We start from the raw sequence: 23,230 nt of genomic DNA, 5'->3' as shown, positions 1-23,230 counted from the left end.
GGAACTGATCTGATGTTCATACTAACCTGGCTTATGGCTTATGGCTCCGGGGCGATCACGCCTGAAATTACCAAGCATTACTGTTTATAGCTGTGTATTGGAACATCCAAATCCTGCTTCCTCCTCCTACTGCTTGCTATCGCCGCTCACCTACGCTACCATACCCGCCTGTCCTACTGGCTCCATTGTGCTGTGCTGCTTCTACACTGCTATCAGCTAAGTATCACTCACTATTTTAGCGCTTCGAGTACTGAGAAAAGCGCTATATAAATGTAATGAATTATTATTATTTATTATTAAACACTAAAGTACAAAAACAAAGTAGAAAGTAACACTAAACCGCAACACCGCCGGCACACCGCGTCTACTAAACACTAAGAAACACTAAAGGAAAAAATACTATTCAGTAAGTACCGCGTCTACTAAACAGTAAATCAGTAAAGGAGAAAGGACTAACCGCATCAGCTGTGGAGCTCAGCTCGGAGTGAAATGAAGTGAATGAAATCAGGTGAATGGGAGGGGAGATGATCACGTGACCCCAACACCCGCCTTAACTCTCCATCCCTCCACAAACACAGCCACACGGATCCCAACTCTCCTTTATAGATATAGATAAAGTTGATATAATATAGCAATCATTATGCCACATTTACATTTTGTAGTCTGTTGCATAATTTAAAAAAACAAACGCAACTTTAGCATATGGAAAAAGTAAGTATAACCTCACATTCGTCAGTACCTCAGACATCTAACATTAGAATCAGGTGCAAATGATGAGAACATTGTTAGAGGGGATCTTGGAGGAAACGGTCTTATTTAAACATGAAACATTTAGTTTTGTTTGCTCGTTGTTGTTGAAGTATGTGTTATCACCATGCCTAGGTCGAAAGAACTCTTTGAAGTCTTCAGAAAGAAGGTTATAGATGTCTGGGAAGTGATTAAAAAAGATATCCAAACAATTGAGAATGACCATCTACAAGCAGAAAAGATTTCAGACAATACCAGTTTGTCCAGGCCAGCAAGTTCAGTCCAAGAGCAGAACAGAAGATGCTAAAAGAAGTTTCATCTTCTTTGGCACTTACAGATAGCTTTTGTCATTGTTCATGTCATAATGCACGACTATACCATTTGAAGGAGATTGCACAAATTAGAGGCGTGCCAGAAGGAAACTATTGCTCTCCATAAAGAACATCTGGACAAGATTTAATTTTGTCCATTAACACCTAGGCAAAGACCAGGACATCTAGAAAAATGTGCTATGGAGAGACAAGGCAAAGATAAGAGTTATTTATCCACGGTACTAGAAAAAAAGTTTAGCAAAAATCCTAGTATTTGACCAGAAAAACTTGATACCACCTGGAAAGCATGGAAGTGAAAATGTTATGGTTTGGGGCTGCATAGCTGTATCAGGGCCCAGATACAGTAGCTACCCATATAGTAACTACAGTGCAGAGTTTGTATATGTGTGGCAATTATCATCTTTGAAATTTAAATATACAGAAAAGTATGAAACATCAGATATAGACAAGAAGTGTAAAGAATATTCACATTTTAGAGAGCAAATGATGTAATGAAATCAGTTGGTTACAATAGTCTGTCAGAAAAAAATCACATTGAATAGCCAATAGTTTGTTTCTTTTTTAGTTAGCATTAGTTACCTAAGCAAGATATTTCTTCTCCGACTATGGCAGAATGTAATCGCTGAAACAGTTAAACATCATAAAAATTTCAAGTAATTTGACAAATGCCACAAAGAATTAATTAAACCCGATTCTTTTGGATATCATATAGTGCTTTAAGCCCAAGGACTATTACTGTGATATTCTGATTTTGAGTCACTTTAATGTTAATTTAAGCAGCAATTGTAATACATGACATTTAAATAAACTGCACATTAATGACCTTTACATATAAAATTTAATATTGTATTTTAATTCATTATCTTTTTATAACAGAGTATGGAGGTCTAGGATTGGACTACAGCTACAATATAGCAGTGGCTGAGGAACTTGGCAACATTCGCTGTGGTGGAATTCCTATGGCTATTGGAGTTCAGTCTGACATGACCACACCAGCTCTGGCAAGGTATATTATTAGCTTAATTTCAACTCTTAAAAGTTAATTTTACATATTCAGTACTATATTCAGACATTTTATTCCTAAAGGATCATAGGATCTTTGAAATTTCAGAAGTCCTCTAACTTGTTTCATATTAAAATTATTATATTAATATTCAATAAGCTGCTGCAAGTATATCATGAATAATTATATTAGAATATGCACAATTTACCAACCTCCAGCTGTATTAACCACATTAAAATTTGAGGTGCGACCGCTTTCCATTTTTAATATTTATAATGTGAATATGGGCTTCCTGAACTATAAATTACAATATTTGTTGGATTATACATTTGTGTAGAGTATTTAAAATATAATACATGTGTGCAAATTCAACTTAAACTGTGATGTCTTCAAAAAAGCTGAATCAGGGAAAATCTAATGTTCTTTGGGCTAATGTGCTTAGGCATCAACACACCTTCTTCAGGAACAGACATTCTAAAACAACAAAAAAAAAAAAAAACTTTAAAACAAATATAACTTTCATCTTTGCACAGAGAAGAATGTTTCCAAAATATACTTGAAGTGAATTTAAGACATCACTTAGATTCTGAAAAAGATACTTGAGATTCTTCACACAATAAAGTTTGTATAGTTTTAGGTTTTGTGTCAGTGTTCATGTTAAACTAATTTAAATCACTTGATTAGTTTTCTAAAGTATTAGATCAATAAAGCCACCCTTAAAGCCCATAAAAGCACATCTGAATAAAATAAGAAACTAACTAAATTAGGTTTTCAGGTTGGGCCTCTTTGTAAATTATGTGATGTGTGAAAAATGAAAGAGCCAAAAGATTTCTTAGCATGATGCATTAATAAATTAGAGCTTAAAGAGGGAACACAGATTTAATATCAATTGGTTGCACTTTTTGTAAAGCCATATTTTATTTTTTCTTAAGGTTTGGGTCATCAGAGCTGAAAAAGGAATTTCTTGCACCAACTATACAAGGAGACAAAGTCGCATGTCTTGGTGTGAGTGAAGCTGGAGCTGGCTCAGATGTTGCAAGTATGTTTCCACATAAATCTCACACAATATAATAAGTTCATAGCCAGCCAGCATTTGCATTAGATTTTTAGTGAAGAATATGTAATATTAGAATAACAAAATGCCCGTTTGTTAAAATGGGCACAATGATACAAAATTACGTCTGACTTTTTCAATCATATCCTGCATTTGGAGTCTCTGTTCACAGGATATGCTAGCCCTTATGCCCCTTTTTCTTTGTGGTTCGTGTTGCCTTTGTTCATCAGACATTGCAGCCCTTTTGTGGACATCAAATGACATTACACACGGGCACAGACAGCAGGACACTGGGCATTTTGTTGTTTTATATATAGAAAGATTTTATTACGTGAGGAATACGTTTCTATCTTTTTATATAGTAATGTCAAAATCGGCTGTGTAATTATGATAACAAAACCTACATCTCCTTGCACATCTAGCATAATCCCATCTTTATTAAATGAGCAGTAATAAGAAAAAAAAACAAAACAAAAAGAACACCACCAAGAACATTTACTAAATGTGGTGATCTTGCCTCTTAGGCCACAGTTTGTGAAAAGGCCCAAAACAATAAGTTCTGACATTTTCCAAATAAAACTACTATGGTACAAGCCATTTTGGCCCAGATTTAACAATTTTACCCAAACCACTTGCTGATGTCTGTATATAAAGGAGGTTTTCCTCGTGACACTTTGTTTCATGACCTGAATCTGGTACAAAATAAATCTTGGTGTGAGTTTTCAGATACTTTTAGAAATATACATATTTTACTCTTAAATAAACTGTGCAGTAACATTCTCATGTTTGTATGCAGTTTAACTGAATCAAAGTAATTTTGATTCAAATAACCCTAGGCAAATACAGGTATCCGAAATGCTACAAAACCAGATGCATAATCATAATCCTTTGCAAGCAAACTTAAAACAGTATTTTTTTCCTTTTTCTGGTCCGATTTACAAATTCAATAAGAAATGTGTGCCTGTCATATTAATAAATTCATTACATTTCTGAACCTGGGTTTCTCATATATTAATATACATTTCAATATGAAGTCATATAGAGTTCTTTTGTGATTATAAAATAATAGATGATACAAATGATATTTTCTATTAGTAAATGTTGTAGTAAAATGCTTCACTGTCAGATATTAATTTTGAGTGAAAGTATCTTCTACACAATGTTGTCATTTCAATCAGATTTCATATAAGGCTATGTAAAAACAACAGTTAAGAAAAAAACAGAAAATTATTCTTTAGTATTAATAAAAATAATCAGTATTCTTAAAATATTTTTAGGCATCAAAACCAAAGCAGTGAGGAAGGGCGATGATTACATCATAAATGGGAGTAAAATGTGGATCACAAATGGAGTTCAAGCAGACTGGATGTGTCTTTTGGCTAACACAAGTGATGGACCAGCTCACAGAAATAAATCATTAATCTGTCTACCAATGAACTTGCCTGGTAAGAAGCTACAGCATTTTCATTTGTTGTTTACCAATGAAAATGAAACAATTATAATTTGTACACTGTTCATTCTTTTCTGGTGTATTTGAGATGTCATAAACAATTTAGTACTAGTTTGCTTTTACATATACTGTGAATCTCAATGTAAAAAAGTGTATTAGAAATGGTGGTGTGTAGTACTGGAGCACTTCAGGGAACTGTCCTGTCTCTATCTCCCTTCCTTTCTTACCCTCTACACAACAGACTTCCAGCTCAGTGCCAGCACTTGTCATCTACAGACATTTTCAGATGGCTCATCCATCATAGGCTGTATTAATAATGGAGACGAGTCAGAGCACAGGAAGGTTGTGAAAGACTGTCTTGTGGTGCAGAGACAACAACTTGCAACTCAACATCAGCAAGACCTCCGGTGTGCCAAGAAGACTCTGAGACCAGTCATCATTCAGGGATAAGATGGGGAAGAGGTGCAGAGCAACATGTACCTGGGGGTTCACATAAACAACATACTGGACTGGTCTGACAACACAGTGGCTGCTGTAGAAGAAGAGCCAGAGATGACTGTACATGCTAAGGAGACTCGGGTCTTTTGATATGTGCAGGAAGCTGCTGGAAATGTTCTACCAGTTCATAGTGGCCAGTGTGGTATTCTACTCTACAGTCTCTTGGGGAAGGAACCGGAACACAAAAGAAGCACAATGCCTGAAAAAACTTATCAAGAAAGACTGTTACATCCCAGGGCAAACCCCTGGACACACTTGAAGCTACTGTGGAAAAGAGGATGATGACAAAATTGGATGCTACCGTGAAAAAACCTCTCCAGAAGGCACACTCTTGGAGCACTTTTGGCCACAGGCTCCATCCATCATAATGTGCTAAGGAGCGCCTCTGGGGGACTTTCTGCCCACTGCTATCAGGCAATTCAGGGCTTCCACCTGATCTACTCGATAAGTTTATTTTTATTTATTTACTTATCGATTGATTGGCTCTGTTATTTGTCCTGTGAGTCTGTATCCTTGTTTTTTCTATTTCTGCTGCTGTATGCATCTGAATTTCCCCATGGGATTAATATAGTTTATCTAATCTAAAATATTTTAAAAATTATTAATCTGGTTAATTCCAGATCTAACTGAAAACGATAATTTATACTTTATTTATACTAATTTTTCTGTGTTATTTTTTGGTGGCTTTTATTCTTTTTTTTTTTTTCCAAGATTATTTCAGTGATTATAGTTACAATATATAATGACTTGTAGTGTTATTTGACAGATACATCATCTGTCCATTTAATAATTTAGTTACCTGTTGTACATAGCAGAAGACGCACCTAAGTTGGTTGGGGGTATGTCGGAGAGGGCATGTCAATCCACTGCATGGCACTTGCACATTCTCTCTCTTATGTCAGCTGAGTTTAGAGCCATCTTTGATGTGAGGGTAGAAACTGAAGGACCCAAAAATGGGGGGGAAAAAAAATAGAGCATGGGCAGAAGGTGCAGACTCTACACAAATAATGCCTGTGCCAGGATTTGAACCCAGTACCGTGAAGCTGTGAGGTACTTTTTACTGCAAGACTTACCACTGTTACATCATGCTATACCTTCTAGCATACTTCCAAACAGCTTCAAGTCTAACTGCAGAAAAACCTAAAGACCTTACAGAATTGGGCCAACCAGTAGTATCACTTAATATAACTAGCACAACTATAAAGGATTAGATCATTTAGGGCTAAATGTATCACAGTTCAAATTTTTATATTTTTAAGTATGACAGCTAACATAAAAAGGTTTTATTTAAGGGTAATATGGTTGCATTTTTTTACCAAGCTGCTATTTCACTGGTCTGGACATTTGTGTACAACTCCATATTCCAGGAGGAATTTAGATACAGTAGTATCTGTGTGGGTTTACTCACATATCCCAAAGACGTGCATTTTACAGAGGATGGCGATCATAAACCCACATAGTACATGTGTGTGAACGTGTGGCTTTCATTTAGTGCTGCTAGTATAGACTTCACACCCTTTCCTCCCAGCAATGGACCAAAAGGCTCCAGAATATTTGTATGTTGACACTAGATATTATACATCTCTGTCTAAGTTTCGCTGATATTCACAAATTATAATTTAATCATGTGTGTGCCTTGTTTTTTATAAACATTATTAAAACATTACAATGTAATATACAAAATATGTATGTCTTTGCATTTTGTAATGCCAGTTCATGATTTCTCTTGATTTATTAAATGTATTCTAACTTTGATAAATCTGGAATCTCATATCTTGAAAATATTTTACACATTGTACATTAACGTCTTCTTACCCAGCCAAGCTCCCTAGACAACTGATAGTTGCGACATCCATCCATCCATTATCCAACCCGCCATATCCTAACTACAGGGTTACGGGGGTCTGCTGGAGCCAATCCCAGCCAACACAGGGCACAAGGCAGGAAACAAACCCCGGGCAGGGCGCCAGCCCACTGCAGGGCGTGCGCCCACACACACACAGAGACACCAAGCACACACTAGGGACAATTTAGAATTGCCAATGCACCTAACCTGCATGTCTTTGGACTATGGGAGGAAACCCACGCAGACACGGGGAGAACATGCAAACTTCACGCAGGGAGGACCCAGGAAGTGAACCCGGGTCTCCTAACTGCAAGGCAGCAGTGCTACCCACTGCGCCACCGTGCATAGTTGCGACATAGTTCCATAAAATTAATAAAGTTGGGGACACCACATAATACTATGAAATGAAACCTTAATGGTTTTAAATATATAATGTGTGTCTACTATTAGTTTTTTTATTTTGATATTGTGTTTTCCTATTTACCAGATTTCACCAAGTTATTAAAATGCTCTTTTGGTTATTCTACAATTATTTTTCTATTAAAGGAATACATGTTGCAAGAAAAATTGATAAGATAGGAATGAAGTCATCAGATACAGCTGAAATCTATTTTGATGATGTCCGTGTGCCTTGCAAAAATCTCATTGGGGAAGAAGGAATGGGTTTTACTTACCAAATGTTACAGTTTCAGGAAGAGCGCATGTGGGGAGTTGCCAATGGTAAGTAATGTGAAGTCTTCCATTTCCTGTCAAAGTGAAAAGTCCCAGACCGAATCTTTGAGATTATCTTCACTTAAGTGCAGTGAACTTTTTTGTATCTGTGCACTTCATTTTTTTTCTTGACAATATCAGAAAAATGTTATTTTTTTCTTGTTGATAATACATTTCCTTCAGGTTCACTGTCCAGTAATGGTTTTGTTTAACTGTTCTTACCCAAACATCTGTTGCTTATTGTTTTACTCAGTGATCTTCTTAAACAGGAAATCTGTATGGCAAGATGCCCCTACTCTCCAGCATCCAAGATGAAATAAAAGTATTTTATTTGTTGTATTAATTAGACTTGGCTGTCGTATTGGGCTGTTTTGCCTATTTTTGGCTATGTGCCCTACTCCATTAACCCACCACGTTCAGTCCATTTATTTATTTGACAAGCAGAAGCCAAAGTTTGGAATGGCGGCTTGACAGGAATGCATGTTGTTCCTTTGGACTTTTAAAACTAGTCTTCAACCAGTGCCAGTGAGTTAACCCTTTATCTTGTAACATATTTTTTTTTTATTTGTTAAGTATACCTTTTCTTTTTGCATCACATTTATGACACTTGTTTTTACACATTTAGGCACATTTATAATTATTTCTATAGTATTTACTAGGAAAAAGGCTTGGCTGTTGAGGAGTTGCAGGATAGAACTGTTTGGAGAAAGTTGATCAAGAAGATCGACCTCAAACAGAAGTGGGAAAAGATGAAGAGGAAGAAGAAGAATTTACTATTTCCTCATTTTCCCCATTTTGAGGCTTGCGGTGTCAGTAAAGCCATTCAATTGCCTCATGTTAGGGATTAAAGGTAGGGTGACTTTTTTGAGCAATGTAACTGTACATGTAGCTGCCTCAAGCATTGAGGGACGTTCTAAATACAAAATTCAGTGCAATTTAGAGTTACATTTTCTGCTTTTATAGCAATTTAGAGCAAGGTGAATATACAAGTGCTAATGATGTTACACTTTAAAAGTTCATCCATCCATTTTATAAACAAGCTAGACCATAGGACCCTATGACAGAAAGTCATAGTCTTTCTTGGTAGCAGCAAATCAGGCCAGGTCTTTGAAAGGATGCCAGCACATTGTAGCATACCCTCACACACAATTGTATAGGTATACATTTATAGTCATCAGTTTGACAAATCGTTTTGGACTGAGGGGACATTTCTGGTGAAAGCCTAAAAGACGGGGTCTTCACTTACAGTCCTGGTGGGCCGCAGTGGCAGCAGGGCTTTGTTCTCACCAGTTTCCTGATAAAGATGCAGGCCTTGCTGATAATGAAACTCTGTATTTTTGTAGATGCTTTCGTTCATTCAAGACAAATCTTTTATCACATTGTAGAGCTTCCTTTTCTGAGATCATCATCCATATGTTTTGAGGACAGGAACAGATTTGCACTTCACAGTACTTTCTTTCTCATTTATTTCTACATATTTAATAACAGATACTTCATGATGCATATGCACCACTGTAAATGGAACCACATTAGCTGGAGAGATGGTGGTTTCTGTGTTATTTGCATTTCATTATTAACTGGTGACTGGTTAAGAAAACAGGAAACATTCAAAACATAAGTGCAACAGTTTAAAACTAAAACAAGCAAGTAATTGTTCTGAATCACAACAAATGAATTAACTAAAATTAAGTCAAAAAAAGACGTACAACATTAGCAGCCAATAAATTGGTTCTAATTAAGAAATTGGTTGAGGTGAAAACCTGCAGTCAGTGCCACCCTCCAGGACCATAAGCGAGTATTCCTGCTCTACAATGCAATTTAAATGTGTTTTTGGATGAATGAAAGCACTACAAAATATTACAGTCAAATATCAAGTTTCATTATCAGCAAAGACTATCTTCTAATTAAGAAACTAGTTGAAATGAAAATCTGTAACCAGTGCGGCCCTCCAGCACCATGAGTGAGGACCCCTGCTATAAGATATGGAAACATCAAAATTCCATACAGTATGCATCCAAGCTGGAAGTCTTTTGAGGCAGCATTATAATTCCGTGCACTACCACATCAACCACAGATCTAGCGTAACATTTGAAATAAAATGTTGTGACATGTATCACTACAGCATGGGCTGTTGCAAGTGGAAGCAGGGTTGGGGTGGAATCTTAGGGGAAAAGCACTTTGTGTGGGCTCGGGGCACCTCCCTAGAGAGACAGCCAAGTGACAGGGGTTAGGGATAATTAACGGTGCTTCTGGGAAAATAAAAGGGGAGGGTGTGGTTGGCAAGGGGGAGCTGTGGAGCTAGGTAAGAAGACGGCAACAGTGACTGGAAAATGGAGCGAATGGTTAAAGGGTGGGCAAGAGCAGAGGGGCTGTAAGCGATCAGTTTTTATTATTTTGGAGATGTCCCTATGACCCAGACATGGGAGCTGTAGGGCATCATTTGTATTACAGCATACCAAATGAAAAGCTAGTCGGCACCTTGAAGACTTCCCCGAAAAAGCGTCTCCAGTGTGTCTTATTTGACAGATATACTGTGTTGTACGTCTTTTGTAGAAAATCGTGCAATTGTTTGCATTGTTAATTGTGTTACATTTTAGGGTAATTAAACACACAATTTTACAATTTCTTTCATAGAGTTGCGATTTTGTTACTGTCTCTCCCTGGATTTGTAAATCGAGAGAGCCTGATTACTTTTATCAGACAGTAGCTTTTGAGGGCAAAGCAGTTTGCAGCAAATGTTAATAAAAAGTTTCAATAGAATGGCTGTGGTGATACTCAGAGTTAAAATAGTAAAGTGAGGTAAAATACAGCAAACCGTTTAACTTTTTTTTTTTTACAGCATTTCTGTAGCTGACTTAAGTCAAAACGTTGGAAAAATTGTTTTATTTAATTCACATTTGTCCTATTTTATAGCATTGACACCTATGCAAAATGCGATTCAAGAAACCATCGAGTACACAAGGCAAAGGAAGATTTTTAACCATCCAGTACTTAACAACCAAGTAGTGCATTTCCGTTTGGCAGAGCTGGAAACTGAAGTAGAACTCCTTCGCTCCCTTCTGTACCGTGCAGTTGGTATGTACTCATTTTTGCATTTTTAAGTAGATCCTTTTCGATTGGTCAACTGTAACTTATAGCATCAGTGTGAATTAGAAATCCTGTCTTTTGAGGGGGGAAAAGAGGATTTTTCACTATGGCCAGGAATTGCTTTGATTATTTCTGCTCAATATTTAATTTCTTCTTAATTGCATTTAATATTTCTTACAGCTTTGTATGTGAAAGGAAATGATGTAACGAAGCTTGCATCTATGGCAAAACTGAAAGCAGGTCGACTTGCACGAGAGTTGAGTGATAGCTGTTTACAGTACTGGGGAGGCATGGGCTTTACCAGTGAAGTCTTTGTAAGCAGATTTTATAGGTGAGTTGTCAATAACATGTCTTGAAAATGTTAACGGAAGTAAGGCATAAGCGTACATAAAAACTATCAGTACATGTATAATATGCATTGTTGTAGGTGTGCTGGTTCATTTCATGAACCAGATTTCAATTAAAAGAGTTACAAGGGTCCAGAAACTGATATTAGTCAGTGTGGGTTTGATAGGATCGTGCCAACAATAAATACAAAGGTGTTTCATAGAAGGTTGATTCCTGGCTGGAGCTCCTTGGGAAATTATAATGGAAAAAATGGGTTAAGCAAATAGGTCAGTGGTTTGCTGCATTAGAAGAAAAACATATCTGACTAAGTATTAGAAATGCAATGTTTATTGAATCACAGATGTTTCAGCTATGGTTGTTGATGTGTAGTTTTGATGATGTTTAACAGACTTAAAAAGTTTTATTAGAGAGAAACAGACCTATAGACTAAAGGAAGCAAATTTAAATTTGACTGAAGTATTAGTAATTGTGACTTTGTAATTATCCATCTATCCACTTTCTAAATCTGCTTTGTCCTGAGCAGGGTCACAGGGAAGATGGAGTGCAAGGCAGATTCTATATGTATTTAAGAAAGCTATTTATTTATTTTATTATTTATTTATAATGTAAAAGCCTATAAACGTTCAGTAGCACGTCATACATAATTCTGTACATCCCTTCTAAACCAACAGACTTCAAAAAAAGTGCTGAGTAATTAGTAGCTGATTTAAGACTTATTTTTTAAGAGGATGTCAAGTGTGTAAATCTGCTCTAGGGAAGATCAAGCAGGTTTGCTTAGTTTAACACAGGGGTGTCAAACTCCGGGCCTGGAGGGCCGCAGTGGCTGCAGGTTTTCATTCTAACCCTTTTCCTAAGCAGTGACCAGTTTTTGTTGCTAATTAACTTCTTTTCCCTTCATTTTAATAGCCTTGTTTTTAAGGATTCAGTCCTGTGAATTGATTCTTTTCTTCATTAAATGACAGACAAACAGATGACCAGCGAAGTTGGGGCTTCAGACTCCAACCAATTTCACTCCATCCTATCTCTTAATGAGAAGCCAACTCTTGCTGTTAATTAAAGCTGTAATTTAATTCCATGGTTTGTTGCCGCTCTCATTCTGCCACAGCAGACATTTACAAAACAAGAACACCATCAAAGTGTTGATGACCTGAGAGATGAACCTTACCAAGACCATCACCTTTCTTTATTTTCAGATATTGTGTGATGGGCACAGATGAGCTGGTCATGTGGTGCCTTGTTTTGTGTCTCATTATTGTTTACCTGCCAATTAAGGAAAAACAAAACAACAAAGGGGCCTGGGTCAAGTTAATCAAAAGTTAATTAGCAGCAAAAACTGGTCACTAATGAAGAAGACGGTTAGAATGACAAGCTGCAGCCACTGCAGCCCTCCAGGACCGGCATTCGAAACCTGTGGAATACTTCAGGGGACACAGAATCTATTTCTGAACAGCATCATCAGTGTAAATTACAGTTAAAAAACCGTAATATGATACTCCACATTCAGAGTGGGTAGTTACAGTGATGATTGATGGCTTTTTTGCATTTCTCCACCTTTTTTAAATTTCAAACTGTATACAGTAGATCTTGAACAACTAAGGCAAGTTAATATTTTGGTTGCTTTTCATTAACACTGACGTTTGCCAAGCACTATTCTACATATTGCACTTTGTCATTTACTGTGTAATGCAAGGCTTTTCTCATATCTTTTCAAAACGGCGATATTAGTTTCTGCATTTTGAATTATTTCAATAATTTTTTTATTTTACTAATAAATTTTATTCTGCTGTTACATATAATGAAAATATTAACCTATGAATCCAATTATGAATTTTATGTCCCATCTATGTTAATCATACAAGTTTTTTGTTTTGTTCTCTTAGTTGTGAACTTTATTTTGCTTAGACTTCTTAACCTCATTTAAATTATGTTATCTCATAGATAAATGAGCAGAACTGCCTGTTATTTCACAAGTTTAAATTTTTTCTGTCTCTGCTGGTACTACAGTAATGTTAACATGTCAGGGAGAATAAAGCTGAGAAAGGATGAAAGTTCATAATGTTCAGTAATGAGTAAATTAATAATCTGATATTTTGGGGAAACTGCTTGCTTGCAGCCACTTCCAGTTTCAGGTCCTAAGAGGGAAAACGTGGCAATAAGACGACACACTAACAACACTTTACAGAATTTGCCACAGCATCAAAGCAGATGGGCGCCCATAATTTCAGTGTTGCCAGCAAACAACGTTCATGTTATGAGACCCCTCACATATTGTAGAACTGTTATTTTTGCTCTAATTTTATGGCAAATACAGAATTTTTGTGCTGTAGTTATACTCATGTATCTGGCAGTCTTTTGTTTTAACCGCACCATATTCTTTGTGTAATACTTATTATCTTTATTGCTCTGTTTCCTGTGGATTTCTGAAAAGAACATAATAGTAAGATTACATTGTTTTAATTGATGTAATATGATGCATAGTTTTTAAATTAAAGTCATGCATTATTTAGACAAAAAAGTCAATCTTGCAAAAGGATGTATTGCAGTAATGCGGTTGGTGATCATTTGAATTTAAGCAATTTTCTGTTTCAATGTATTTTAAGAAAAAAATGGGAATATAATTATGTACCTATAGTAAAATCTTTTGGGTTAAAATTAAAAAAAAAAAAAATTAGCATCTAGAGAAAGTCTTGTGACCTGAGTGGCAGAGAAGTATGTAAGAGTTGTACAGGATATGTACGAGGGAAGTGTGACAGTGGTGAGGTCTGCAGTAGGTGTGATGGATGCATTCAAGGTGGAGGTGGGATTACATCAGGGATCGGCTCTGAGCCCTTTCTTATTTGCAATGGTGATGGACAGGTTGACAGACGAGATTAGACAGGAGTCCCCGTGGACTATGATGTTTGCTGATGACATTGTGATCTGTAGTGAAAGTAGGGATCAGGTTGAGGAGACCCTGGAGAGGTGGAGATATGCTCTAGAGAGGAGAGGAATGAAAGTCAGTAGGAACATGACAGAATACATGTGTTTAAATGAGAGGGAGGTCAGTGGAATGGTGAGGATGCAGGGAGTAGAGTTGGCGAAGGTGGAGGAGTTTAAATACTTGGGATCAACAGTAAAGAGTAATGGGGATTATGGAAGAGAAGTGAAAAAGACAGTGCAGGCAGGGTGGAATGGGTGGAGAAGAGTGACAGGAGTAATTTGTGACAGACGGGTATCAGCAAGAGTGAAAGGGAAGATCTACAAGACGGTAGTGAGACCAGCTATGTTATATGGGTTGGAGACGGTGGCACAGACCAGAAAGCAGGAGACAGAGCTGGAGGTGGCAGAGTTAAAGGTGCTAAGATTTGCACTGGGTGTGACGAGGATGGACAGGATTAGAAATGAGTACATTAGAGGGTCAGCTCAAGTTGGACAGTTGGGAGACAAAGTCAGAGAGGTGAGATTGCGTTGGTCTGGACATGTGCAGAGGAGAGATGCTGAGTATATTGGGAGAAGGATGTTAAAGATAGAGATGCCAGGCAAGAGAAAAAGAGGAAGGCCTAAGAGAAGGTTTATGGATGTGGTGAGAGAAGACATGCAGGTGATGGGTGTAACAGAACAAGATGCAGAGGACAGAAAGATATGGAAGAAGATGATCCGCTGTGGCAACCCCTAATGGGAGCAGCTGAAAGAAGAAGAGAAAGTCTTGTGACCTGAACTTAGAATAAGGGCACTACTGTCCCTCTTGCATATTGTAAATAGAAACTAAAAGGAAGCTGGTGTCAGGAAGGGCATCTGGCTGTAAAATTGTTCTAATACAGGGGTGAATGGCCAACCTGAGTGACCCTAGAAAATAGCCATTAAATCAACAGAGAGAGAGATGATACACACTTCAATACTGGAGGCTCCCGGTTTGATTCCTGCTTAAGTGACGGTCTACACAAAGTTGGCATGTGCTCTCCACATTTGAAGTCACTCTCAACAGAGTGTGTATTAGTTTGTGCATGTGTGCAAGATGGACTGCTTTCTCATCCAGTGATGTGTCTTGCTGGGCACTGACTGTGACATGTTGCCCAAGTCAGAAAGAAGATAATAGATTAAAAAAATATTACTGCTTATGTAGCATAATGTTATTTTCAATATAAAACTAAACATTATTAATAGTGTTTTGTTCTCTATGAAAATGAAGAAATTAAGATGCAATGAAGTACATTTCATAATAGAATTTAATTAATATTAGCATTCTTTTTTAAATTGTTAAAAATATTACCATAACTGTAAAAGTACTTTCAGCTGATTTGTCCACATATTGTATTTTTTTTTTTTTAAACATGAAATTTTTATTTTTAAAGTACAGTTACAATTGAATTCATTCTAAACAAACTTAACAGTCGTTACATGACATATAAAATATGGCTATACAGCAAGTATGTTGCGTTTCCCACTTTTTCCCAAAATTTCACATTGCCTGGGGTCATGTGGTGTCATGGAAAAGCAAAAGTTTAAGATAGAAAACAGCTCATTGAGTTGTTTTTTTTTTTTTTGTAGTTTAATGTAAAATAACTATTCTTTAGTATAATTCAGCCTGAAACCTAGAAAACATTGACCCCACATAGAGGTGGGAAAAGATGAATAAAAAGATTAATTGTATTCTTCAGTATGCTGATCATACTGTTTTAATGTAGCATCATTGTAAGTTGGGTGCAATACAACAATTATCCATAAAATTATTGTATGTTAAATCAGTTTCATTGATACTGGCAGCTAAATCATTTCCTAAATGCAAATATACGTTCATTCATCGGTTTAAAACCTTTTTTAACTATTAATTATATTACTGTTTTTACTCTGAAAATGCAGGGTTAATTTAATGTACTCTGACAGGAATGTTTATGTTGTATCTTGCTTTGAATCACTTCTTCTGTGCTAGATTAGAATCACAAACTGTAATTGCATGCACTTACCTGATTTGTATCTTAATCTCACTAGTAAACATTTGTAGGAAGAAGTATTGAATATGCAAAAAATACACAGCTGCCCGCTGTATCCCAGGGTGACTCTCTCTGGTCACTCAGACACTTTCTAGCATTCTTGCTCCACCTCATTTCCCAATTCTGCCGCCCATCTTTTCTTCACCAAGTAATGGTAAGCAGTCCAATCTGCGGCTAGTTAAAGTCTAGTGCTGTCGTGGTTTCCATGCTACTTTCTGGTTGACATGAAGGGTATGACATCATTCCTGCTTGCTTCTGTATCCAAAGCCATAAAACATTACCGTACTCTGGTAATAACTCAGATGATAAGAGAACTCTTAACTCTAGTGCAAAGGTAGAAGCCATTGATAACCTGAACATTTCTTCTTTCTTTTTTATCTAGGGATTCAAGGCTGATATCCATAGGTGCCGGTGCAGATGAAGTTATGTTATCCATTATTTGCAAGTACATGGGAACTCTTCCAGCCCAAAAGTAAAAAACCTGCATCGTCCTTTTGTGAAGACATGTTTGGGCACATAGGTGTTTTAATACGTATTTTAAACATACTGAAAAATATTAACAGTTTTGTCATAGGAATGTACAGGTATGTAATGTATAGGATGGCATTTTATGTAATGCAGTATAGCGCTAAAATGTAGTTTTTCTCGATTGAAAACATACCTGTGCTATAAATGTGAAAGATGAAGACAGGGATGGGCCGTTTCAGTTGCATTAGGACAACCAGTTGGTGAGGCCGTCCCAGTGAGATTTTATTCTGTAGAACTGGCTTTGGAGTACAAGCCAGAAGGGTGACTCATTATGACCCTCAGGATGTCACTTTACCTGTGTGTGTTCCAAAAGCAATATTAGAACAATCGTACCATAACAAGCTTATACAGTAAAACCTACTGTACCAGATTTGTACAATATAATGCTATAAGCATTAATACACACTACTGAAAAACCAAACAATATGAATAACAGTTGTGAATTAAGATATACCGTAAGTGCTCTTTATGATCAAAATGGACAACGAAAACATCTGCAATGACTTTTTATCTTTATATTCAGTTACTGTAATTTGTTTCCCTCTTATTTTATTAATGAAAGCGATACATGTCACAAAATTTTATTTAAAATTTTACGCTTGATCTGTGGTGGGTGTGGTACTGCAGTGAATTATAATGTTTCCTGAAAAGACTTAGCTTGGATACATACTGTATGGAATTTTGCTGTCCCCATTTTGTATCTCTGAGTAACTAACTAATAAATATTGACATGTATGTAAATACTAAATTGTTCTGGAGAAAGCCTTTTTTTATCATAGTATTAAGCATAAATTTCAGCTGTGGTTCAGATCATTTCTTTACTCTTTCATGTCTATATTCTTTACCTTTGGAAACTATGCAAAAATTTATAATGATAAAATAAATAGCAAAATTAGAAATATCTTTGGAGTCAATTAACATCTCTTTGTAGAAAACACAAAAAAGTCCAGATGGAAAGGAGTGTAGTCATTCTATTCATTGTACTTAAAGCTTTTATATTGGGATTCTTTCCACTAGTACTTACTAGGCCTCACATTGGAAAACCTAAATCGTGTCTACTGTATAAATTCTTAATGATGTACAGGCCTTTTTCACAAGTTCATTTTCTCTCCAGATCTTGAAAACAGTTGTGGTAAAACAGCTGCAATCCTAACTTGAAGAAGGCTGTCTACTACACTCCAAAGAAGATACTGACCTTCTCAAAGCTTGAAATGACATACGGCGTTCTGCCAATACCTGAATTTTGGATTTTAGTGTTTGCTTTAACACAGTTGATCATCCGTTTCTTCTCGGAGTTCAGCTCTAGCACCATACAGCTGAGGCTTGATTCTATATCAATCCAAATTCCTGTCCCCGGTCTGGAATTTGTTCCAGGATGATGTCCGCCTTTCAGCTGTTTATTTTCCCCGAGATGAGAATGGCGAATCTCAAACTCTGAGCCTTTGGATTGCCAAGTGCCCTTCTCTACTGCTGTCCTAAAGGAATGCTCCTTTAGTACAACAAGATAAGCTGCTGTGTATTTACTTGGAGTCCCTGGGTTTGCAACTGGCCTATCAGTGTGAGGACATGAAATGGAGATGGATAGAGCCCTGGCCAATTTCTCTGGGTGTGACATCTGGGGGTGTGTCCAGGAACACTAAGGAGAGAGGCGAGTGTAGCGATAGGCTGCTCAACACCCCGTCTAGCTTTTGAAGTGCTGCTTCGAGGCTCGTTTCTAATGCACCAGTCATATGATCCTGAGGCATGCAAACACCGTGACATCACTGTCATCTCAGCAGTCGGGAGCCGATTTGGTCCACTAGTCGTATGCAGATCTTCCTTAGCTCAAAGGTAAGAAGGACTGGACCTTCTCCATGTGCGCAGTGCCCCCACGAGTTTGAACCTTGCGGATCCCATAAGTGGCACTCATGCATGGAGTACTGCCTAAGCTAAAATAAAGACATTAAAAAAATAGTTGTGTAATATTTACAAGTTTAACAAATACTTCGGAGTGACATTATGAAAGAGTCACACAGGACACCTTGTTCCTTGATGTGGATTCTTATCAATGTAGAATCTCCAACAAAATGATGAGGATATTTGATGCAAGGCAGAATTTGTACTGTAACAGTGCAGCTTATATTCTACCTCATGTTGATTATGTCAGAGAGGCTGAGAGACGCTTCACGTTAGAGTTTAGAAAGCCAATACGGCCATCATGACAGGCATATTACACTCCTCAGTAAACGTTAACATTCAATGACTTTCAAACAGAACCAGTGCCATTAACATCATCTTCTGCAGTTTGTTGGAGCCACGAGGCTTCTGCATTAACGAGACAAAAACTGTTGTAAAGAAACTGCGGATTCATCTAGTGCTGGACATAAAGATCACAAGAATGAGCAGCTGGGTAAGCCCATCTAGACCCAAACTTTTAAGAAAGCATCCGATTTTGTCAGCAACATTTATCCCTTGTGAATGCATCTTGTAAAAGACTTAGCGAGGGATCAGTAAATAAGAAGCTGCCTGAACTACAGCACAACAGAACAAATCCTTTATGTACTGTAAATAGAATTTAAAAAAAGACTGAGCTTCTATCGTTTCTGTTTTCTTAAACCATCTTCCAGCTACACAATCCCAGTCTCTGACACATTTAACATTTCCCTGCTCCTTATCTGTTGTGTAGTTAAAGGAGGAATCTACTGTCACTTGTTACTGAGCAGCACCAAGTTTTATTCAAGGCTTTAACATTCTTTCTATTATACACATAAAACAAGACACGTTTCCACTTCACTCCTATTCAATAATAATAATAATAATAATAGTGAAATGGCAATAAAGAGAAAAAGCACAAGATGGGAATATTAGAAGAGTCTAGACATCAGGGTCAGGAGGTCTCTTGTCTCCCACTACTTCAGCTTGTTTGCCACGCCTCGGTCTATTAGCCAAAATGACACGCATTATATGGGGACCAAATGCAATGGAGAATACATTATGCAGTCTGCCTACACTATACCAGTCCATCTTCTGGTATCTCCTCCATCTTCCTGAGACTGTGCTGGGAGACGCAGCAAACCTTCTTGTAATGGCACCTATGGACATGCCATCCTGGAGGAGCTGGACTACCTGTGCAACCTGAATCAGCTGCAGGTACGGCCTCATGTTACTACTGGCAAGGACACTAGCAAAATGCAAAACTAGAGAAGAATCAGTCAGGAAGGATAAGGAGTTAGCAACAATCTGTGGCCATCACCCTCAAAGCCATTCCCTTTTTGGGGGGTTGTCTTGCTGTTGCCTCTCCAGTGCACCTGTTGTCACTTTCATTTGCACCAAAGCAAAGCAGGTGATGTTGATTCATAATTGTTTATGCTCCCTGGACAGTGGACAGACTGATGTCCCTGAAATTAAATTGACGGTGTTAGACTGTGAGTCTTATCTTCTTTGGTGATTATTCTACTCAGTTTAATCTAATGAGTTTTTTTTTTTTGTTTCATTACAGATACCACAGCTAGATACCAACAGTGATGATGATAAGATGCAAAGGGGGGATTTTTTAGGAGAAGAGATTATGGCGAGAGGGGTGTAGTGACCCATATTACTAAAGCTCTTCTTTGCAGCATTATGCATCTACCAGTCGGCATTCGTACGATGTATAATTTATAGTTTTGTTTTTTCGACTCAACTGGATCTTTAATGCTGACCTCCGGAATTCTCTTTTTACCACAAAGACATTTACAGTGACTGCTGTTAAGGTCCATAGGGCTGTTTTTCTTTGAATGGCAGTTGTAATTAGTTGTTCAGCACGCACTTTTACTCACATTACACTTTTAAGTATACAATAGATTTCAACTACAGAGTGTGGATCACGGAATACAAACGACGCTCACCTTGGAGTATCCATTGTGTGTGAGATTGTGCTGGTGACTACACCCGCGCTGTGCCTCTCTGCCTCATGCTCCGGCTTAACACCTTTGAGTTTTGGGGCCAGCAGAGTAAGTTCAGCTGAATCTGCCACAGTGGGTTTGTTATCCTTTTCGATGGTGGGATTCAGACCTCAAGTAGCAATGAATATGGATTATTGTAAATACATGACTGCCTTCTGCAAATGAGTCATTACCTTTTTGATAACAACTGCAAGTGGGAATCCTTTCACACATAGTATCTATCAAAATTATTTTGTCGAGGTAGGTTATAAACACCTTAACTTTAACTTAAGGGACTCTTTAATTCGATCTGTGATCAGATTCGACTGTGATGGCGTTTTTTCTTTGTAGCAATTCATTTTGAGGTCTGCATATTATTATAAAGTATTAAAAATTGAAATGTCTCATTACTTGATGCAATAATGTCTGTTACTTTAAGGATTTCATCTTCTTTCTCAAATGTGCTCGCCTATATTATGGCAAAGTAGAGGGATAAGCCTTCATTTTCCGTACGTCAGAACAAAGAAAACAGTTTTCAATATACCATTTTTTTATTATTATTTTAACCTGCAACATTGGGGCTGTGGCTCCCCAAACGACGGTGGACTAAATGCAATCTCAAGAAAAGATGAGGGCTAAAAATACTAATAACTGGAGCAATATTAATGATATAATGTAAAAGGGGAATAAGAGATGGGACTCCATGAGTGAGACGTCTATTTTGTTTCAGTAAAACTCTTGCTTATCGTATGGTATATTCTGCCTTTTGGCATTAATTGTATATATTTGTTGGGACATCAGACACTAGAAGCCACCGACAACCCATAGCAGTGAAGCACGAACAGTTACTAGACGTTATTGAGTTTTATTATGACTCTGTGTAATGTTAGTAAAAATGGCCAGTAAATGTTACTACAAAGGTAACAAACGCTTCGAAGCTTCAACACCATTTATGACAATTTGTTCAAATGTTTCGTTGCTTCGAGGGGCTTCAATCCATCCATGACTAGGGGAGTGTAATGGCTGGTTTTCAAGAGCATCCCTCACCAGTAACACCTCTAAAAACTATTTCTACCCTATAGTTATATACAAAGATATAGCAGGAATGAAGCTTAGTTTGTTAGATGTCAATTCCAAAAAGCTGAAACCCCCCCCCAATTGCTATATTGACACCACATACTAAATATAGCTCTAAAATATCACCCTCCCCACTATAGATGGTCAAACAGTTTCTCCCCCTAGTTCAGTCTCCAACATCTTACACTTTATATTTGACTCTCTAGTTCTGCACTGGATGGAGTGGTGGCTCTGAGGCTAGGGATATGCCCTGGCAATCGGAAGGTTGCCGGTTCGAATCCCGTAAATGCCAAAAGGTACTGTGCTCTGTTGGGCCCTTCAGCAAGGCCCTTAACCTGCAATTGCTGAGCGCTTTGAGTAATGAGAAAAGCGCTATATAAATGCAAAGAATTATTATTATTATTAATGTTAAGATTAATTAGTATGTCATTGGGACATACTGAGAAGTTTGCTCATTTTTTAATTATATAGCAAAGTCTTTTAAAATCTCCTGCCAGGAACCACGCAAGATCGTAATGCTTCATGCGACCAGGACCTTAGGAACAGGAAAGCAGGATTGCATCAGTCCAGTTGTCAGTTTATCATTTAGTAAACTGATATTAAAATTGTATAATTGTTCTTGATCCGTTTTAAGAATATGTGTCTGCCGTGTCATTCTGCTGTATCACTGCATGTTTTTGCACCAGTTGTTTAGCAACAAATACCTTTCATTGTACTGTTGGGTATGACAATGATAACTTGGAACTGAATAACACTGACCTGCGAATGTGACCAGTTGCTGGTAAGTCTCCTCCATATTTTCATGTCCACCTGATTTTTGATGTGGAGATGACTCTTGAGAAAAGAATGTGGATGAAATATTGGAAAAACCGAGCTGCGAACCAAATATGTTTATAAGAATGAACGGTCTCCTCTCATTTGTGTAACTTCTTATCTTCGTCAAAGTTATAATTAAAGAAATTTCCTCTTATCACTCTAAAATTCTATCTATCTCACTAGAACAAGAAGGGGAGAAGGAACAAAGAAAAAAAAAAGTTCAAGAAGCAAAGTCTTAAAGTCATCTTTTCTGATAAACCTGGAAGGAATATAAGCTGTAATAACGTGTGTTATGTAAATATTTACATTATATAAAAAGTGTATGCAAATTTTTTTTTAAAAAGTAAAGTTGTATTCCTGTACAGTAATCCCTCGCTACTTCGCGGTTCACTTTTCGCGGATTTTATATGTAAGCATATCTAAATATAAAACGCGGATTTTTCGCTGCTTCGCGAGTTTCTCCGGACAATGGGTCTTTTTACTTCTGGTATTTGCTTCCTCAGTTGGTTTGCCCAGTTGATTTCATACAAGAGATGCTATTGGCGGATGGCTGAGAAGCTACCCAATCAGAGCACGCAGTTAAGTTCCTGCGTGCTGCTGATTGGCTCAGCGACGGAGTGCTGCATTAACCAGGAAGTCTCGTCTCACTCATTCAGCATTAACGTGCTCTTGCTACTGCATTCAGGGGATTATCACCTTCATCGTCATCATTTTTACTGCGCAGCATATTCATCACCATCATCACGTCATATATAGCTACGTGTACTTCGCTATACAGTAAGTGTAAACTTATCTACCGATTTCATATTGCTTAGCAGTTGTCCCTGTTATTAATAGAGTAAAGGGTGGGTTGTAAACAAT

General features: G+C 37.4%; 1 protein-coding gene across 1 annotated transcript in view; it reads left to right on the top strand.

Annotated features, from left to right (window-relative positions):
• zgc:85777 (uncharacterized protein LOC405871 homolog) overlaps nt 1-17,322 on the top strand; it is a 64,600-nt gene extending 47,278 nt beyond the window's left edge. Inside the window, exons 3-9 of the mRNA XM_028817085.2 lie at nt 1,956-2,085; nt 3,015-3,121; nt 4,414-4,581; nt 7,477-7,650; nt 10,555-10,716; nt 10,909-11,059; nt 16,429-17,322. Of these exons, the coding sequence (XP_028672918.1) occupies nt 1,956-2,085; nt 3,015-3,121; nt 4,414-4,581; nt 7,477-7,650; nt 10,555-10,716; nt 10,909-11,059; nt 16,429-16,522 (986 nt within the window). The 3' untranslated portion in view covers nt 16,523-17,322. The remainder of the gene's footprint in view (nt 1-1,955; nt 2,086-3,014; nt 3,122-4,413; nt 4,582-7,476; nt 7,651-10,554; nt 10,717-10,908; nt 11,060-16,428) is intronic.
• Nucleotides 17,323-23,230: the final 5,908 nt, after the last annotated feature.

This window comes from Erpetoichthys calabaricus, chromosome 13 (genome assembly GCF_900747795.2).
Source record: "Erpetoichthys calabaricus chromosome 13, fErpCal1.3, whole genome shotgun sequence".
NCBI classification, from domain to species: domain Eukaryota; kingdom Metazoa; phylum Chordata; class Cladistia; order Polypteriformes; family Polypteridae; genus Erpetoichthys; species Erpetoichthys calabaricus.
Note: the sequence above shows the minus strand (reverse complement) of the source record. Positions and strands in the feature narration are given on the sequence as shown.